The sequence below is a fragment of the Rhinolophus sinicus genome, linkage group LG03 (genome assembly GCF_036562045.2).
Source record: "Rhinolophus sinicus isolate RSC01 linkage group LG03, ASM3656204v1, whole genome shotgun sequence".
Classification (NCBI taxonomy): Eukaryota; Metazoa; Chordata; class Mammalia; order Chiroptera; family Rhinolophidae; genus Rhinolophus; species Rhinolophus sinicus.
Window position 1 is genome coordinate 13533908 of NC_133753.1, and position 19969 is coordinate 13553876.

At 45.0% G+C, this 19969-nt stretch overlaps 1 protein-coding gene across 11 annotated transcripts in view; it reads left to right on the forward strand.

Annotated features, from left to right (window-relative positions):
- The window catches only part of KCNK10 (potassium two pore domain channel subfamily K member 10), a 135301-nt gene extending 115421 nt beyond the window's left edge, over positions 1-19880 (forward strand). For 7 of the 11 annotated variants that reach the window (XM_074327077.1, XM_019744470.2, XM_074327078.1 and 4 more), the window contains one exon: positions 1654-3270. In XM_074327077.1, coding sequence (XP_074183178.1) covers positions 1654-2277 — 624 coding nt within the window. In that variant the 3' untranslated portion in view covers positions 2278-3270. Of the gene's footprint in view, positions 1-1653; positions 3271-8164; positions 8720-19771 lie in introns of those variants that run through there. The other 4 variants (XR_012494570.1, XR_012494569.1, XR_002138426.2 and 1 more) reach the window with 4 other exon arrangements.
- The last annotated feature ends 89 nt before the right edge of the window (positions 19881-19969 follow it).

Here is a 19969-nt window from a genome sequence, read left to right on the forward strand (position 1 = left end):
AGAAATAGCAGTTGTAGACTATGTTGAAGGAGGTGTGCAATTGCCCCTTATCAGTAAATACGTGGGGGAGGCTTAAAAAATTCATAACAAGCTTGAAAAAGCTGACCTGTCCTTCAGGTGTACAGGCCTTGTGGTCTGTATGGAAATGCAGTTGAATGCCACGAGTCCTTCCCCATTCTGTAGGAGACTGAAGTCACTGAATGGTGACCAATCACGCAGAAGTGCCCTTGAGGGGTTCCTTTCACCTGTATCCCCTTCTGGTTGTCTGGTCTGTACAAATAAGTATATCCCTGTGGCCAGGGGCATGCAGTCTTTACTCCCTCATATAAATGTGCCCAGAAACCTACAAAAAGGCAAGAAAAGGAAGACATAAGAAGGAAAGGTAGATTTCGTGAGTTTTTTTTTTTTAAAAAAAAGTCCATGTAGTTCTTCTAGAAAGAGAGGAAAAGAAATAAGAAAGGAGGCAGCAAGAGAAAGAGAAGGGAAGAGGTAAAGAAAGGAAAGGAGATAAAAACCAAGGAAATAAAAAGAGGGACAGCCTCTTTAAGGGCAACTGTTTACTTCCCAGACTATGGTCATTCTGTGCAGAAGGCCCCGGGAGAAAGTTGCCGAGTGGAGAAAGTTTCCTGGGCACAATGTTCCTTTTCCTGGCTTACAGAGACACTGGCAATGCAGTCTGCATCCAGTCTGATGCCCCAGATAGCTAACTGACCTGCCGAGAATCAGCTATAATGAAAGAGAGAGTAACAACATAAATAGTGACTTTCTTCAATGCAAAAATCTGAGTTGCTCATCTGTATAGGAAAGCACAGGACGGGTACTATTTGCCTGCTGAGTAAGAGCCCTGAAATTGGGTACTGCTGCTCCCGCAAAACCTCACTCTAAAGAAGCATGTTCTGTGGGCTTTGGCAGAACACGCCCCCTTTATGTGTCATGACCAGAGAAATTTGGTTACCAGGTGCCCTGGAAGGTCTTCTTAAACCAGGGCAAGCCTGACAGCACTTGACCATAGCATGGCTCAGGTACAGGGTGACCAACAGCCCCTATTGGCCCAGGACTGAGTGGGTTCCTAGGACACAGGACTTTGCCTTTTAAAATCAGGACAGTCCCAGGCTAACTGGGACAGGTTGGTCACCTACCCAGATAGAGGCACTGGAGGGACAGGGAAGGGCAAAGGACCTGCTGAACATGTGCTTTGTGCCCAGAACTGAGCTACACGCATGAGCTACATGCATGAGTTACATGCATGCTCAGTTCTGGGCACAAAGCATGTGTTCAGCAGGTCCTTTATCTCATATGACACTAAAAACTCTGGATGTGATCCCCCCCCCCCCCATTATGTTGGAGGAATGAGGCCATACAATTAAAGTAGTGGACACATGACTGGATCGCCATCTCCAAATTTCAAGCTTCCGTTGGGTTCTCCAGCACGTGTCTCCCTGAGTCATCTGCTAACTTGAGATGCGTGTTTAGGCCACAGGACGGTCTATAGCAGAGGTACCATTTCACCCCTCCCCCTGGATGTGTGCTCCACCACCTCGGGCCTCCCAGCGAACCATCCTTCCCAGGGGGACCCTCCAGGGCTGTGGGTGCTGGGGGCTCTGGCACAGGGGAATTTCTCAGCGAGTTGTTGCTCTTCTGTCTCTCGGCTAGGTGGGGGAAATCAAGGCCCACGCGGCCGAGTGGAAGGCCAACGTGACGGCCGAGTTCCGAGAGACGCGGCGGCGGCTCAGCGTGGAGATCCACGACAAGCTGCAGCGGGCGGCCACCATCCGCAGCATGGAGCGCCGGCGCCTGGGCCTGGACCAGAGGGCCCACTCGCTGGACATGCTCTCCCCTGAGAAGCGCTCTGTCTTCGCCGCCCTGGACGCCGGCCGCTTCAAGGCCTCGTCCCAGGAGAGCATCAACAACCGGCCCAACAACCTGCGCCTGAAGGGCTCGGAGCAGCTGAACAAGCACGGGCAGGGGGCCTCCGAGGACAACATCATCAACAAGTTCGGGTCCACCTCCAGACTCACCAAGAGGAAAAACAAGGACATCAAAAAGACCTTGCCCGAGGATGTGCAGAAAATCTACAAGACTTTCCGGAATTACTCCCTGGATGAAGAGAAGAAGAAAGAGCAGGAGACGGAGAAGATGTGTAACTCGGACCACTCCAGCACGGCCATGTTGACTGACTGCATCCAGCCGCAGGCCGGTGTGGAGAACGGGATGGTCCCCACGGACACCAAAGACAGGGAACACGAGAACAACGCATTACTTGAAGACAGAAACTAAGTGTTGAGGACATTGGACTTGATGAAGCGTTGTGTGTTTTTTTTTTTTTTTTATATATACTCACCCTGAGACACGTGCCTTAAACAGATTTCTCGTTAGTCCGAAATTACATAGCATTGAAGAATATATTTCACTGTGCCATAAACGACTGAGAAAGCTCGCTCTGCCAAAAGGAATCAAAGAACAAGGACTCCACTTACCATTGGTCATGACATTGGTCATGGCCGCCAATGTCAAGCGCGCTTTGGTGGCAAGGCTGTCCCCCTGTGCAGCGCCGCCCAGCCATGGCACATAGAAAAGGGCAGCTATTCCTTAGACCAGCCTTCTGAAAGGAACAGGTGTGTCTTTTAGATGGAGTCTCATTTCCTGAACCTACCGTTAGTGATATATGCACACATGCACAAGGGGACCAGATTGCGGGTGAACTGGTACCTGTAACTAGGGTTAGAGTTGACATTTTTGGCATGTTGCTCTGAGCTTGAATTTTGATACAAACCATTCAGTGCATAGCTAGCCTTTCTAAGCTCCAAATGAATGTCCATGGGACCTGAGAGCACGTGGAATTTGTTGGAAGCAGACCAGAGCACACATATTAAAAGGTGCAATTGCTTTCCTCATTACAAAAGAAAAAATAATTGCAAACATCACACTGTGGATATCACCTTCACCAATGACAGAAGCCTACTGAATTTTGTCTTTCTCAAAAGGGTAGGTGGTCCAAACGAACTTGCAAGCATTGGTGAAAACTCAACCTCAACGGCTGCATGGTTACAAGCAAAAATCATGCATTTTCCTCAGTGGGTGCGTTGGTGAAAATAAACTGGTTTTGAAATGTTCATGTTCACTTTTCTAGTGGAACTTCAGTTATAACTTGTTTTTATAAGAGGGGGAAAATACCAAAACTATTGCCTTGCATGATGCCAGTGGCTTGCTGTTCTGTCTAGCTGATCCTAAATTTTTATAAAAATAGACATCTTGCATGTCTGAGACATACCAAGGAGGACCATGGCATCATTCCATCTCAGGGCTTTCTGTCCTTTTGGGTGTCTTAGGGTAGACATAGTTACAAGATCCAGTCTTGCTATCTCCAGACAAAAGGAAAACTAATCCCTCAACCAAACCCTTGTACGTACAAGAAGATTGAATTGTTTTCATTGCTTGCAGCTTAAGTGCCATTAATGCCATTTAAAAAATAATACTGAAAAGAAGTATTTAAAATATTTTACTTTTATGTTTGGGCATTCCTTTATTTTGAAAGCATTACTTCTCCTTGCTTGTTTCTTTACGTCATACCTGCTATTGGAACACCAACTGGAACACCAATGTGACTGATTGTTTCAAGGCAGACAATAACCGACACGTGGTAATTATGATTGCTCCATGAGGTTAAAACATGAGTGAAGGAAAGTGGGGGAATGGCTAGTCATAAGATTTGAGAGGAAGTATTTAAATGGCTTTTTGTCAGAAATGGAAAAATACGAGCTAGGCCAATCATTCTGTGTATGCATCAGATATTTTCATAATTGGCTGGCCCCTGCACTGGTTCAGACTTAGCTATTTGGACCATACACTTAAGCATTTGGACCTGGCAGCCGCAGGAAATTGCTGGTTTTGGGCATCCCAGGCTCAATGCCACCTTTTGGGGATTTCACATGACTTAAGTCATAAGCGGAAAGATCACAGGACTAGCAGAAACTTCCAGAAACCCATCTAATGCTTTCCAACTTCCAGGGAAAATTATACCCATCACATCTTTGACCACTGGTACCATGCCAGACCTCTTCCTGCCCGTTTTCCAAAAATGAACAGCTCTCCCTTGATTGGAGCACAAACCACACCCCCCACACCCCCAACCTCTAGGCTCTGGTTAAAGTTCTGGCATTGCTTTTGAGGAAGGAGCCAAATAAGAATCAACTTTGATGAGGCCCTTCCTGCCTGTCCAAGGTAGGTTTGGGTTAACGCCTCCATGGGGCTGGAGCTGTGGCTCACTGGTAACATCCTGTGTCCACACAGCAATAAACAGACCCTGGAGAAGTGATGTCTGTGCAAGTGTGGGCAATGGCTCTTACTGTGGAAGTCATTCCAGCCTGAGAAAATGTGTTCGAAGCAATTGGTAGATAACTGGAGCTTGCTTATTCTGTCAAGTTAAAAGCTTCCTGATTAAACTGTCCATGGATCTCATTCACTGGGGTTTCCACCCTCTATTACTCAGTCCCTTCATTATAGTAGTGTGTTAAAATTCTAGACCCTATAGCCAAATCTGGCAGAGGCTTCCCTGTCATTTATCCAGTGGCTTCTGTGGGCCAGGCACTAGGTTAGGCACTTTATGGGCATTAGCTCACTGAAACCTCGCAGCAACACTCTGCGGGAAGTGTTTGCAAACCCCTTATGCAGAGGAGACACAGAGGCTCAGGGAAGCTAAGTAAGTAACTTACCCAATGGCACACAGCAAGAAAGTGGCAGAGCTGGTGTTCAAAACCTGGTTGACCAAAGTCTGCTTTCGACTTTGTTACAGCGTCCGTGTCATACACCCTTGTGTGTGTGTGTGTGTGTGTGTGTGTGTGTGTGTGTGTATGTTCGTGTGCATGTGTGTCTTTCGAGTTTCATGGACACAGCATACAGAGGTGGGCAGAAGATCTCTACTACCAAGAGGGTACAAGGTCTTTGTGTAAACATGGCTTACAGTGTTGACCTTGCCGAACTTCCTGTACATTATTTTAGTTTTGGTTTTGGTTTGGGGAAGGCTGCATGTGGCACCCTTTCTGTATTGTTAGAAATGCCCTTTGAAAGCACTCTTTTGCACTTTACTTGTTTACCTTGCAGGAACTCTGCATACAGCAGGAATAAAACAATTCAAAGCACTAAGCTGCACATTCCATCGTTTCCCCCAAAATAAGACCTAGCCGGACAATCAGCTCTAACGCGTCTTTTGGAGCAAAAATTAATATGCGTCTTTTGAAGCAAAAATTAATATAAGACCCGGTACTTACATTATATTATATTATATTATATTATATTATATTATATTATATTATATTATATTATATTATATTATATTATATTATATTATATTATATTTATTATATTATTATGTTAATATTATATTATGTTACTATTATATTATGTTATATTAAAGACCCAGTCTTATATTATAGTAAAATAAGACCGGGTCTTATATTAATTTTTGCTCCAAAAGACACATTAGAGCTGATTGTCTGGCTAGGTCTTATTTTGGGGAAACAGGGTACCAAATGGAACAGGTATTGGTGTGTGCATAGACGCTCCCCAAATGAGTTAATTCACATTAGTATGAAGGGGTCAGAGATAGCCCTTGACTGATAGTGGGGAAATGTCCAATGTGACCCACTCCCCAGGAACAGATGGGGCCCAGGCCCTGAGGCGTAAAATCAAAGAAGAGCCCTCCCTCTATGGAGATTGATCTATTAATATTGGGCAAAGAGTCTGACAAACTATAATCCCTAAAGGAGAAACTGAGGGAATAAGAAGGTTGGACACCTCGTTGGATGTACAAGCAAAGATGTGGGAGAGGCCAGTTGTTTTGGAGTTGCTCGAATGTTACTTTTTTTTTAAAGATTTTATTGGGGAAGGGGAGCAGGATTTTATTGGGGAACAGTGTGTACTTCCAGGACTTTTCTCCAGTCAAGTTGTTGTCCTTTCCATCTTAGTTATGGAGGGTGCCGTTCAGCTTCAAGTTGTTGTCCTTTCAGTCTTAGTTGTGGAGGGCGCAGCTCAGCTCCAGGTCCAGTTGCCGTTGTTAGTTGCAGGGGGCACAGCCCACCATCTGTTGCGGGAGTTTAACCGGCAACCTTGTGGTTGAGAGGACGCACTCCAACCGACTGAGCCATCTGGGAGCTCAGCTGCAGCACAGCTCAGCTCAGCTCAAGGTGCCGTGTTCTATCTTAGTTGCAGGAGGTGCTGCCCACCATCCCTTGTGAAGAATCGAACTGGCAACCTTATGGTTGAGGGGACGTGCTCCAACCGAGCCATCCAGGAGCTCAGCAGCAGCTCAGCTCAAGGTGCTGTGTTCAATCTTAGTTGCAGGAGGCGGAGCCCACCATCCCTTGCAGGACTTGAGGAGTTGAACCGGCAACCTTATGGTTGAGAGCCCACTTGCTCATGTGGGAATCGAACCAGCAGCCTTTGGGGTTAGGAGCACAGAGCTCCAACTGCCTGAGCCACTGGGCCGGCCCCAAATGTTACTTTTTAAAGATGGGCCAAATAGCATGTAGAAAACATGTGGATAAGGCAAATTCTAAATGCCCAACAGCGCAGCCCTGCCCTTCCAACCTGCACTCCCCACCCCACCATAAACCTGGAGTAGACGTGTTGATTCTGCACACGGAAAGAGTGCAAGCTCAGTCGCTTTAGTGGGCAGTGTCTTTTGCTTCACCTGGTAATTAGGTCCTGAAGTTTTGTTTCAAAACTGGTCTGGAGGTTTACTGGTGAGAGCCAAGGGACAGTTTGCAGAGACTCAGTCCTAACCCAATCATGACTCTAGGAATTGATCACTTTGGGGGTCGGGCCTTCATGTGTGTGTAGGTAGGGGTGTCCCTGACCTACAACCAGGGTGACTGGGACTATTTGTCTGTGCTCTACCAGTCCTAGTCTGTGATGTTGGGCACCTCTGTCCCCTTGCCTATATCTCTGTTACCTCCTCAGCCCATCAAAGGAGCTGAACACAGATAATTGTCAATGTCCCTTCCAGTTCTGCAGTTCTCTGACCAAACTTTCTGGTCTATGACTTAAACTTATTAAGAATGTTGTTAGCTGGATTTGTGAGTACTGACTAACGGGCCCACTCATTTCAGCCTGAGAGGAGAGCTTAGTGTCCTGCTCTTCGGGATTTGCTTTCTGGGTGATTGATGGAGGCCAGAAGTATTTGAGAGCCTGGTGTCTAAGTTAGGATTGTGCCCTGCGTAGGTTCACTCTGTCCTCCCTTACTGTCGCTCAGAGGACCCATGCCGTGCAGGCATTTTTTGCATGGTGTTAAGACTATTTAAAGAATTTTAAGCTGTTGCTACTTGAAAGTCAGTTGTAGTAAAGGTTCCCTTTGATGACTTCATGAATTTATATACTATGGACACCTCAGTCAGACACAAATGTACACACACACACGAACACATACATACACGAGAAATGGCTGCTTTGGGTTCTGTGAGGACTACTCCATATTAAGTCCTAGTTGAGCTAGACGTTAGCAAAATACCCCCTTGCCTCCCTCTGAGATGATGTAATTTCCTTGCTGAGTCAATGCCGCTCATCTATTTGTGTGCTTGGTTTGGGGACTTTGTGAGCATGGGGCCAGAATTTGGATAGGGCAGGTTTTCACTCACTGGCTTGGGTAGGAATGTAGACCACCTCGTGGGCACCATGGTTTCCAAACCATGGGAAAGGCATAGGCAAACAAACAAGCCTGCAGAGACTTTCTAAAGAAGAGAGAGAAAAAAGCCACTATTGCATTTCATGTCTGTTTTCTGCATCCCACTAATGTTTCAAGTGGGGTTTATTCTTTCTCACTGTTATGATGCAACTGTGGGCAAAGACAGTGGTTGTGTGAGCAGAGGGAGCTAGTTAACAATGGCCTTGAAAAATAAAAATGTTAACTCTCTGAAACAAAGGTGACTTTAATTTGGCATTGTGGATGCTGTTAATTATGCGTATGGAAACTTTGGAATAGCATGCCGATTCCAGGGCTGTAAAATAAAGCCCTGCCCTCTGCCCTCACACAACAAACCAGCTGCATTGTACTTCACCAACTTGCCCACAATCCATTTAAACCGTAATCCTCCCGTGGCAGCCCCTGAGTCTCATGAAGGGAAATGAGAGGTGTCTCTGACTTCACTGAACGTGATTATCATTTTCACAGGTGCCTAAGAGATTTGGAATCTACTTTGTGTTCTCGGTTAAGTGAAAAATCTCGAATAGTTCCCTGTGCATTAAAAAAAAAAAATCCTCGCGGAGACTTCCATTCCATCAATAAGAGCAGACCCATGCTGCAGAGAATGATTGGAAAACCTCTCCTTTGCCAGCAGGGAGCCAAGCTTGAAGGGAGAAGGTGCAGCGGTGCCTAGAAGAGATATGCAAACCAATCCACATGCAAACCAGCCTCAGGCCTCCTTCCCTGTCCCAGAGTCACAGGCAGGTGACCCAGTGACAATGACGACGATAAACCTATGTGTGGAGGTGTTTTACCTATTTTTCTCTCTGTAGGATTTCATGGTGCTTAAAAAAAAAGGCATTTTACAGAAAATAATGAGGGGTGGGGGGAGGAGGGAATTTCATAATATTCTTAGGAAAAGTACAAAAGCAAATTTGCTTGAAACATTTCAATAAACTGTGCTGCTATTGTCTTTATTTGATGATGTAATTTTTTTTTTCAATGATGGAGAAAATTGCAACAAAGACCTTCTGGAAGATCCAATCCAATGTCTCTCCTGTTTTCCTTTCTTTTGTGGGGCCGAGTGTGGTTTGTAGCGGCTGGAGTGAAATCCACGCTCAGGACTGCTGGTGCTGTGGGGACACTTCTTGCCTGGCAGGGCACTCACAGGCGTTCAGCAGGACAGAGCCTGTGGGAACTCACAGGCTTGCAGGTAGAGGAACCCACTGCAACCCAAGACGAGCATCGTAAATAACCCAGTGTTATTGCACACATACTTTTCACCTCCCCAGTTTGATCTAATTCTGATTGTATATGACGGGGGTTGTATATGACAGCATGATGTCACATTATCGACGTACCGTGATTCCCCGAAAATATGACCTAGCCAGACCATCAGCTCTAATGCGTCTTTTGGAGCAAAAATTAATAGAAGACCCAGTATTATATTATATTGATGTAGGTGATGTTTGATCTGCCGGCAGTTTCTGGGTGTGGGCCGGGATCGTGTCTCGTGAAGCCGAAGAATGGAAACACGAACCAGGGAGAGGCGAAAAGTTTTAAAAAGAGGATAGTTTATTAGAGGCAGGAGAAGAGGGTGCAGCTTCCGAGCGGGAGGGGGTCCCAAATGGGGGTTGCCCCATGACTGAGGCAAAAGGTCTTACTTTTATACCTTCCCTTGCCTGCTTGGGGAAGGGGAGCTGTTTGAAGAAGGGAAATTGTTTGAAGAAGGGAACTGGCACCTTCTAATGAAATTCGTCTACCAGGTTTGTTCTGCTTGCCCATCCTAAAGGAATTAGCAAAGTAACCCATTCTTTATCTATCAGATCTGCTCCATTTGTCAGGCCAAAATGAATTTTATGATTAATCTCAAGGCCTTGTTACATTATGTCCTGGAGCGAAGGAGTGATTTCAAAACCTGAAGTTTTAGGATATGGCTGTCTTTTGTTTATTCCACCATGGACCTCCCTGTCTACCTAGGGACATGCTAACTCTCCTGTATCTAATATATTACATTATATTATATTATATTATATTATATTATATTATATTATATTATATTATATTATATTATAGACCTGGTCTTATATTACAGTAAAATAAGACCAGGTCTTATATTAATTTTTGCTCCAAAAGATGCATTAGAGCTGATGGTCCGGCTAAGTCTTATTTTCAAGGAAACACGGTAGGTGAAATACTAAATTTGGGCAGTATGACAAGTCTGCCAATATAAAATGAACAACTCCTTGGTGCCTACATTTCAAGCCGTATTTGGTATTGCCTCTGTCATGTGTCCACCAGCCATGGGCTCGTAATAATGAGTGGTAGACAGAAAATACCTACCATTTTTGAGCACCTATTATGTACCAGGTACTGTGCTAGGCAGTTTGCAAACATGCCATTTAGTCTTCCAAATGAAGCAAGTTGGGTTTCTTCATTTTTGTAGATGAAAACTTGGAGGTCCAGACAGAAGAAGAAACTTCCAACCCAAGTTAATCAGCTCCTAATCTGAGTTTCTTTTACTCGGTCACAGTCACGCAGCTGCATGCTGGCATTTTTTTTTTTTTTTTTACTACATAGTGTTAAGACTATACAAAGAATTTTAAGCTGTTGCTATTTGCAAGTGAGTTGTAGTAAAGGGACATATGCTTTGAGCATTCTTTCAGTAAAGGCGATGTCGTTCCTTCTGACTTGTCCTCTCTCTGTCTCCTCTTCTATTTGTGAGAGAGGCGTGCCATGATGTCAACAGTGAATTCCTGGCTGTGAGACTGAGCAAGGCCAGCGGCCTACACAGTAGTCAAAGCCGAGAACTTCACCCATGTTAACCCAGTGTGACTCCTGGTCATGGTCTGGGCAGGAACAGATCTGGTTCTGGTTCATGTTTTTATCGTTTCCATGGGCCTGGCACAGGGCATGGCACCTGGAAGGAGCTCAAAGTGATCTTTCTAAAAGAAGCAAATTGCTCTGTGGGTCTTCTTGGCCTTCAGGATAAAACCCAGCCCCGCTGGGATATCAGGCCTGTGTGCATTTCTCCCTCATCATACAACAGCTTCTGCTGCCACCATTTATGAATCACTTGCAGGCTCCCCAAATGGTCCATGCTTTCTTCCATCCCAGGTCTTTGCACATGCTGTCCCTTTTGAAAGTCCTTCTCACTTAGGTGTCCTCCCCTCCCCCATTCCAGTATGACCTGACTCATTCAGGTCCCACAGTGCTAAACTGAAGATGTACCTCTGGGAAGTCTTTCCTCATTCCTCCCCATCCCCTCAGCGTGAGTTGGCTGCCTTCAGCACAGCTTGAGCGCTCCGTAACTATAGCACTTGCTATGCTGGATTTTAACTGCCGGCTTCCTTGTCTGTTTGACACAGATTATAAACTCCTCAGGGCAGGAATTACGCCTTTAATTTTCATTCTCAGCACTGAGCATTGCACCTGATACAATATAGACACTCAAATTATTGGCAGAATAATTTTAATACCCTGATTGATAGCACATTTGCATCCTTCAAGACAGATTTAATTTTTTCGTGAATTGGAAGATATTTAGAGCCAAGATTGGTGAAATAAGTAATTTACCCAACTCCTAAAGTATCATCTTAGTCAAAACCAAGTTTGCCTACAAAGTAATGAGTTTGATTTGTATTTTGGGCTTACTGAGAACTCCAAAATTTTAATCACAGTGATAAGCTGTTGAAATAACTAGCTTCGAAAGATGACTACTCTGAAGCATAGCTCTCATTTAGACATATAGAAAATGGAATGTTTATTTTAAAACCAGTATTGTTACTATGGAGAGTTTGGATGTCTATGAACTTTGTGAAATAGGAGTCAAATATATAGCAAATGTGCCACCACTTTTTATGTCTGTGTCCGAGGCAGATATCTCCATCAATCACAGACTTCCTTCCCTGTTAATCCAGGTGCATTCTCAGAATCCATTTTAAGACTATACTCGAGGTTAGTAGTTTTATATTTTAAAGATGTTTATTGAAACATAGCTAAATACCATATTATATTGGTTTCAGGTGTACCTCATAGCTGTTCAACAGTACCCACCTGGCACTATATATAGTTATTTCCATATTATTGATTATATTCCCTATGCTAAAGAAGTAATCATCATGAGTCCAGCAGCCATCTGACACCGCACCATGCTATCACAATGTTATGGACTATATTTCCTATGCTGTGTATTACATCCCCCAGACTTACTTGTTTTATACCTGGAATTTTGAATCTCTTATTCCCCTTTATCTTTCCCCCGTTTCTAATTTTTCAATTACATTTGACATTCAGTATTATTTTATCTTAATTTCAGGTGTACAACATAGTGGTTAGAAATTTATATAATTTATGAAGTGACCCCCCCCCCTTGTACGCACCTGACGCTGTACATAGTTATTACCATATTATCGATTATATTCCCCATGCTTTACATTACATCCCCATGACTATTTTATAACCACCAATTTGTATTTCTTAATCCCTTCACCTTTTTCACCCTGCCCCAATCTCCCTCCCATCTATCACCCCAATAGATCTAGTACCCCTCTGACACCACACGTAGTTATCGCAATATTACTTACAATATTCCTTATGCTATACCCTACATCCCCAGGATTACTGTATAATAAGCAATTTGTACTTCTTGGTCCCTTCCCCTTTTTCGCCCATCCTCAAACCCCCTGCCATCTGGCAACCATAAAAATACTCTCTGTATCTATGAGTTTGTTTCTGTTTCATTTATTTATTTTGTTCTTTAGATTCCACTTATAAGTGAAATCATATGACATCTGTCTTTCACTGTCTGACTTACTACACTCATCATAATACCCTCTAGGCCCATCCATGTTATCACAGATGGCAAGATTTCCTTCTTTTTTTCAGCAGAATAATATTCCACTGCATGTATGTGCCAGCTCTTCTTTATCTATTCACCTATTCAAGGACACCCAGATTGTCTTCATATCTTGGCCATTGTAAACAAAGTTGCAATGAACATATGGATGAGCGCATCCCATTGAAGTAGCATTTTGGGTTTGTTTGGATACATACACGTTAGTGGGATTCTTAGGTCCTTCTTTGTCTCTTGTTATAGTCTTTGTTTTAAAGTCTATTTTGTCTGATGTAAGTAATGCTACTCCAACTTTTTTGTTTCGATTGTCATGAAATATCTTTTTCCTTCCCTTTACTTTCAGTCTGTGTGTGTCTTTTGGTCTGAAGTGAGTCTCTTATAGGTAGCATATGTAAGGGTCTTGTTTTCTTATCCATTCAGCCCCCCTATCTTTTGATCGGAGCATTTAATCCATTTACATTGAAAGTAATTGTTGATAGATATGTAGTTATTGCCATTTTATTGTTTGTGTTTTTCCTTTTTTCATCCTAAAGAAGTCCCTCTAAAATTCCTTATAATATTGGTTTGGTGATGATGAACTCCTTTAGCTTTTTCTCATCTGGGAAGCTTTTTATCTGTCGTTTGAATCTAAATGATAGCTTTGCTGGGTACAGTAATCTTGGTTATAGAGCCTTTCTTTTCATCACATTGAATATTTCCTGCCAATCCCTTCTGGCTTGCAAAGTGTCTATTGAGAAATCAGCTGACAGTCTTATGGGGGCTCCCTTGTAGGTAACCAACTGCTTTTCTCTTGCTGCTTTTAAGATTCTCTCTTTGTCTTCAATCTTTGGCATTTAATTATGACGTGTCTTGGTGTTGGCCTCTCTGGGTTCATCTTGTTTGGGACGCTTTGTGCTTTCTGGCCTAGTATATCTATTTCCTTCACCAGGTTAGGGACATTTTTTGTCACTATTTCTTCAAGTAGGTTTTCAATTCCTTGCTCTCTTTTCTTCTCTTTCTGGTACCTGCATAACGTGAATGTTGGTATGCTTGATATTGTCCCAGAGGCCCCTTAATCTGTCCTCATTTTTTTGGATTTTTTTTCTTTTTGCTGTTCAGATTGGGTATTTTCTGCTACTTTATCTTCTAAATCGTTGATTCAATCCTCTACTTCATCTAATCTAATGCTGATTCCTTGTAATGTTTTCTTCATTTCAGTTATTGTATTCTTTATTTCTGACTGGTTCTTTTTTATGTTTTCTATCTTCAACTTTATGTTTCCTATCTCTTTTTGGAAGTTCTCCCTGAGATCACTGATCATCCTTATAACCAGTGTTTGGAACTCTGTGTCTGGTAGGTTGCTTGTCTCCATTTTGTTCAGTTCTTTTTCTGGAGGTTTGTTCTGTTCTTTAATTTGGGACATGTTTGTCTCCCCCTTTTGACTGCCTCCCTGTGTTTGTTTCTATGTATGAGGTAGTGCTGTTATGTCTTTTGGTCTTAATAGAGTGGCCTTATGTAGTAGGTGTGCTGTGGGGCTCAGTGGTGCAGCCTTCCTGGTCACTTGAGCCACCCACACCAGGTGTGTCCCTTGTGTGTGCCCTCCTGTTGTAGTTGAGCCTTGGTTGCTGTTTGCATGTCAATGGGTGGGATTGATCCTTGGGCTCATTGGTTGTGAGGACTGGCTGTGACTACAGTGGAGGAGTTGTGGAGCAGGAGCTGACCCTACAGAGCAGGATCTGCCTCAGCAGTGGTCTGGTGCCTGCCCAATCAGCCCCTTGGGTGCGTAAAATTGGAGGCACCTGGGTGATACTCCGGCTGGGTTTGAGGCTGGCCACTGGGTGTGCCAGTCCCAGGGTCACCTGGGAGGGGACCCACTGCAGACCAAGTTCAGCCGCAGCCTGTGCCACACCTGGGCCCACCCGGCAGGAGCCACAAAGCAATCTGCAAATGGTCACCACCTGTGTAGTGCTTGGGAGTACCTCGAGAGGCCAAGTCATGAATCAAGGCCAGCTGCTGGGCTTAGGGCTATTCAGCCAGTGATATGGGACACACTCGAGACAGACGCCACTTCTGTTTATTTTGTGAACCTTTAAGAGACCCTAGAAAAGTCTGCAGCATGATCCAAGGCAGGCGGTTTGTACAAAAAAGCCACTGGAAGCACCTTGGGTGTGCCTGAAAGTTGGAAGGGGTGTGGTCTCAGAATCACCAGGGCTAGCAAATGAATGAATGGTGTCAGCTAGCTGGATGAAAACTCAGATATTGTGGCCACCTGTGTCTGCACGCCGGGAAGGGGAGGGTTCAATAAAGAAATAATGACTTCCACCAGCTCCTCCATTTGGGAGAAAGCTGCTCTTTCAGCTATCTTCCCGAAGGCAGATAACTCATTTTCCCCGGTATGTTCCTGTCGCCTCTCCAACTGCTGCCCCAGCGCTGGAGCTCAGAGCCAATGATTCCATCGGTGAGTAAGTCCTTGTGGAGTCCCTTTAAGAGGAGCTCCTGGGGTGCCAGCTGCTCTTTGTCTCACTCAGCCACAATATCCACTGGTTTCCAGAGCCAGAAATTATGGGGACTTCTCTCTCTGTCACTGGAAACTGGGCTGGGGAGCCTGGTGTCATGTTGGGACCCCTTGTTCCTTCAGGCGGGGGATCCCTGCAGCTCAGCTATCCCTCCAGATTTTTAATGGTCACATGTAGGTGTGGGATCAGTCTGTTCCATGTCTCTTCCCCTCCTACCAGTCTTGAGGTGGCTTCTTCTGCAAGTCCTGAGTTGTAGGGCTTTGGTTCAGCAAGATTTCAGGTGATTCTCAATGATGGTTTGTGGGGACAGAGCCCCAGAAAGCAGTTTCCAGGCTCTTGGCCTCACATAGAAAGGTGCTGGCTCAGGTAGTAAATGGCCATCAACTATGATTGCATAGCCATCAGCTGTGGCTAGTTGGCCGTCAGCTGTAACCAGTGAGCCATTGGCCATTAATATAACTTCTGTGGCTAGGCTAGCAGAAAAATGGGGGCTAGCAAGAAGATGGTGGCTGAGCTAGCAAGAGCGGATTGCAGAGAGGTGGATGCTGCCAGCGAGAATATAGTGATATGACTCCCCCATCTATGGCTCCGTGGGTGTTCCTTTTTGGCCTCACCATGTCCTGTGTTCTTATGTGGGGAGCAGGACCAGAGACCCCGCAGGCCGCCCCACATGACAAATGGCACAGTGAGCAGGGTCTCCCGCACCACATGGTTGTTTTGTAGTTTAGTGGTAATTTTGATGTGGTTGTGAGAGAAGGTAGGCACAGCATTTACATACTTTGCCTTCTTGACTGGAGTCCCTTTTCTGATAAGAGACCCTAAAGGAGTCCTAAAGGTGATTACAGGAGAGCAAGAGGTGGCCTTTTACAAAGGAAGATTAAAAAAAGAAATCAAGAGGTTAGAATTTTCTGTCAGAATCCCCCATGGCTCCTGTCTATAAAGCCCTTGACTATGTACTAAGCACACACACATATTTAATGATTTTATTATTAAATATTTAAGTAGTTTTGTATCTAATGTTTAATATTTCTATTCACCTAGTGTTATTTTTATCCTATGCTGTTATCTGTACAGAAGAAGATAACTGATCCCTTGGAAAAAACATACAACTCAGTATTTGACAAGTCTTTTTCTTCAGAGAGTATGTGTCCCCTTTTCAACTTGTTTCCTTTTGCTTTTTTACTCATGTTTTAACCCTAAGAGAAACTCAAGAACCTTTCAACAGTTGCTGGCTTGTCAGGCCCATCAAAAGTTCAAGCCTGACAGTCTCACTTGTTTTTAAATGACAAAAATGCAATCCCTGTTTGCTATGGGGACACCCGAATTGCCAGAAAACTTGAGTGACTTGCCCAAGATCACACCCAACACCCAGTGGCTGACAGGGCCAGGATATAGACCATGCTTAGCTCCGCATCTCGTTGGCACCTCCCTGCTGAGAAACTTCTAATCCAAACATAAAAACCAAAGTAGAGGGAATAGGCGCTTCTTTGGTAGACACCATCTCTTTGTTGTCAAAGGCACCAGATAGGCCAGGACAACACATTGTTACCAAGGGGCCAAAGTTCCCTTTTCAAGGACCCCGAGCAGGGTTCTTTTCCTCCTCCATCTCGTGAAGACAATTATGAGACCAAAAGTGATCTTTAACAGCAGCACAAGCTTTTTATTCCAATGGAGAAGGGGGAGTACAGCTCTCAAATCAACTGCTCATTCCTAGGCAGTCAAGAGGCGGTCTAAATAGGATAGTAGAAATGAAGGGGAGGTTTAGGTAAATAGGTAGGAGGAATATCCATGGATTTTCTGGGAAAGGGGCAGCAGCAGCTTTGTCAGAATCAGGGTTCCACCCTCTTTTAGCTTAGTTATGGTCTTTTCTGGCTATTGTCATGGCAATTGTCAACTATTATGGCAGTGGTAGGTGTTTTATTTAGAACGGAGATTATAATGAGCTTTAAAATCTTTTGGAGGCCACTTAAAAGACAGCCATCTTGCTTTGCAGTGGTTTCGGCTAGTCTTCACAAGTTCTTAGCTGTTGACTACCCGCTTTCCTGTTCTCAGAAATAGATGGAGTTAGAGTTGGGGGAGAGGTACAGCCAGGCCTCTGAGACCTTCAGGGCTAAGACCATCTGTCACCAGTCACTTAATTGAGTTTCTTAAGGACAGGATACTGGCCAATGGGAGTTAGAGGACTCTTCCTCCCCCTCCAGTAAAAGATGAGCAAGAAACCACAAGGTACCATCTGCAGTTGAGACCTCTTCAGCTTCCCTTGTATCTCGGCTAAAGCACTGAATTAGTGAGGCTCAAGCACTAGTGCTGCCTTGTAATACCTGGATGTCAGCGGCACCCCCTATGCCACCCAGACCCACCCATCTCAGTCCAGAAAGTTGAGCTAGCACTCAGGTTAGGGGCTGTCTGTAATATTAGTAGGGAAGGTCAGAAAGTTCCCTACTTCTCCGGAAATGTGTGTGTAATGGAAAAGACAAGGTAGTATCTTCACCTTCATTTTTTCCTGTCTCCCGCTCTTGTTCCCTGAGTCCCACCCTTTTAGGAGCAGCTAAGGGCAAAGGTCTGGTGAAAGGAACTGGGTGTGCTTACCCATTACAGAAACATTTGGAATACCTTCCCTAGTCCTACCCTATCCTGGATGGTTTCTCTTCACCTCATGTGACTCTTGGAGGGAGAAAATGGGGGTGACTGGCTGCCTCTCCACCTTTCCCTCCTACCTGGGTTCTCCTTCCTTACACAGTCTCTTGGAGTTGCTATCTGATTAATCTGCAGCATGTTGGGTAACTGGCCTTCAGCAAGAAGTTCCTCTTGCAGTTGGGGAGGGTTTGGCTATAGAGGATGCTATTGTATCTATCCACTTCCTATGTTTCATATGGACTCTTTCCAGTCTTCTATGATCTTATTCAAAAATACCTCTTGGCATTTAAAGATCATTTTACATTGGAAGACCCTACTTCCCTCTGCCCTTATTAATAGTATTTGTGCGCTTTGGAGTTCAGTTTCTCTTGGCCCTACAAAAATTTCCAGTTTTTTCCTTTTTTTTTAAGGTCCATCCCATGAGCCCTGTGGGGCCTGGGAGGTAAGCAGGGGTGGCAGTGCAGAAACAGCCATATATGGGAGGGGACTCTAGACTCGGGCAGAGTCTGTGCCCTTCTTTAGGCAGGACTGTGGCAAGCAAAGGTGTTGCCTTCCATTGTCCTACAATACACAGACCCTGTTATCCAGGCTGGGCAAAGCACACAGAGGCCCATCACCTGGGTCTATGTGGGCCAGGAAAACCTTCCCTGGCAGTCACTAGATAGTTTTGATAAAAAGTGGTTTTCCTTCTCTTGTCCCCATCATTGCCATCTCTCCCTGCACGGCTGCCAAGCCCCAGGTTTCTTTCAGCTGTCCCAGTCAGCTCGGGCACGTCCCCAAGAGCCCTGCATGGTCTGTGGGTGCAGGCCTCGTGACCACCCTCACTATTCAGGGCACTTTCACGAGTCCTGGACTGTTTACTCCCATATTTTTCCTCAGGAGGCATCTTAGTCCAATTGTTCTGAATGCAACAAAACTGTGTGGGGAAATCTCCCATTACACTGGGGGTTCAAATTGTAGTAACAGCCACAAAACGATACTCCTCTGGCCCTGCCCTCAGCTGCCCCGTGGGGCTCCAGCGCCTCAAGTTTTGTTTTGATCTGCGAGTCCTCCAAGAAAGCCTCTCTCAGTCAGTACTCATCATTTCTGTCTTCAGCTGCTAGGCTGGGTGAGGGCTCTGGGCCGCTGCCAACATTCAAACTGGCAGGTAAGCCATGGACGATGCCAGAAGGTCCTGGGGTTGGTGCTTAACTACAGAAATCCAAGCAAAGGTCCAGGGAGGTGCTTGTGCCAAAGACATTGAAAACATCACTGTCAAGCCTGCTGTTGCCCGTGTTGCTATGAGTCACCAGAAGTCACAGGCCTTGTGTGTATCAGTAGGACCAGTCTTTCTCTACAACTCTGAATTTTCACTTTCCTTTTCACAGGTTGGCCCTTGAAAGAACACAGGGGAGGACGATGCCCACCCTTCCTTAGGGTGGGGCCAGGAGAAGGGGCACACAGGGTCTTAGTCATCCCAGTAGCCCCTACTGGAGAAGGAAGAGGAGTGGGATGAGATAATAGGGTCTGAATCATGGCCCCGATCAAAAACTCACCGCAGTTTCCCAAATTGCACTAAAAAATTGAGACCTGCCAATATAGGGGCCGAGAACATTAAGGTCACTTATTCCAAATGTCCTCACAGAGCCCAAGTCCCCTCTGCAGAAACCCTGATAAATGGCCCTCTAACCACTATTTGCACATTTCTAACATGAATGGGGAGGGGTCTAGAATGGAATGCAACATGCCTGATGTGGCACCCATCCTTGCATGTCAGGCTCTCCTTGGTGTACTTGGAATGGAAAGTACTATCTCCCAGCACACACTTTACGTCCCCAGGAATAGGTTTCAGGAATCTCCTTATGCTTCCTGATGCCCCCAGCTAATCCAGGCCACCTCTGGGAGTTGATACTTTGGTGTATCACCATTGCCAGGCTTCCAACCTTTTGTGTCAGTCCAGCACGTGGGAACTGGCAAGCCATTAAAGTGACAAAGGGGAATAAGACAGAAATGAGAGGGTACAAGGAGAAAAAGGCGCACAACATGCATCCATTAAGAGGTTGGAGGGAAGGAGCAACAGAGTGGTTTCAAATTTAGTTTTCATCTTCTAACGAGCTTCTGGGTTTCCAGTACAGGGAGAAGATGATCACTCATTCATCCATCCCTTCACCAACGAACACTTATTGAATGCCTACTGTGTGCTGCTCATGGTGCTCAAATGTGGAGCTCAGTGATGGAGGTAAGACATTGTTTCTACCCAAAGGGCCTCACTATCTAGTCAGGGCCAGACCTATGAAACCAATAAATGTTATAGAATGTGGCCACAGC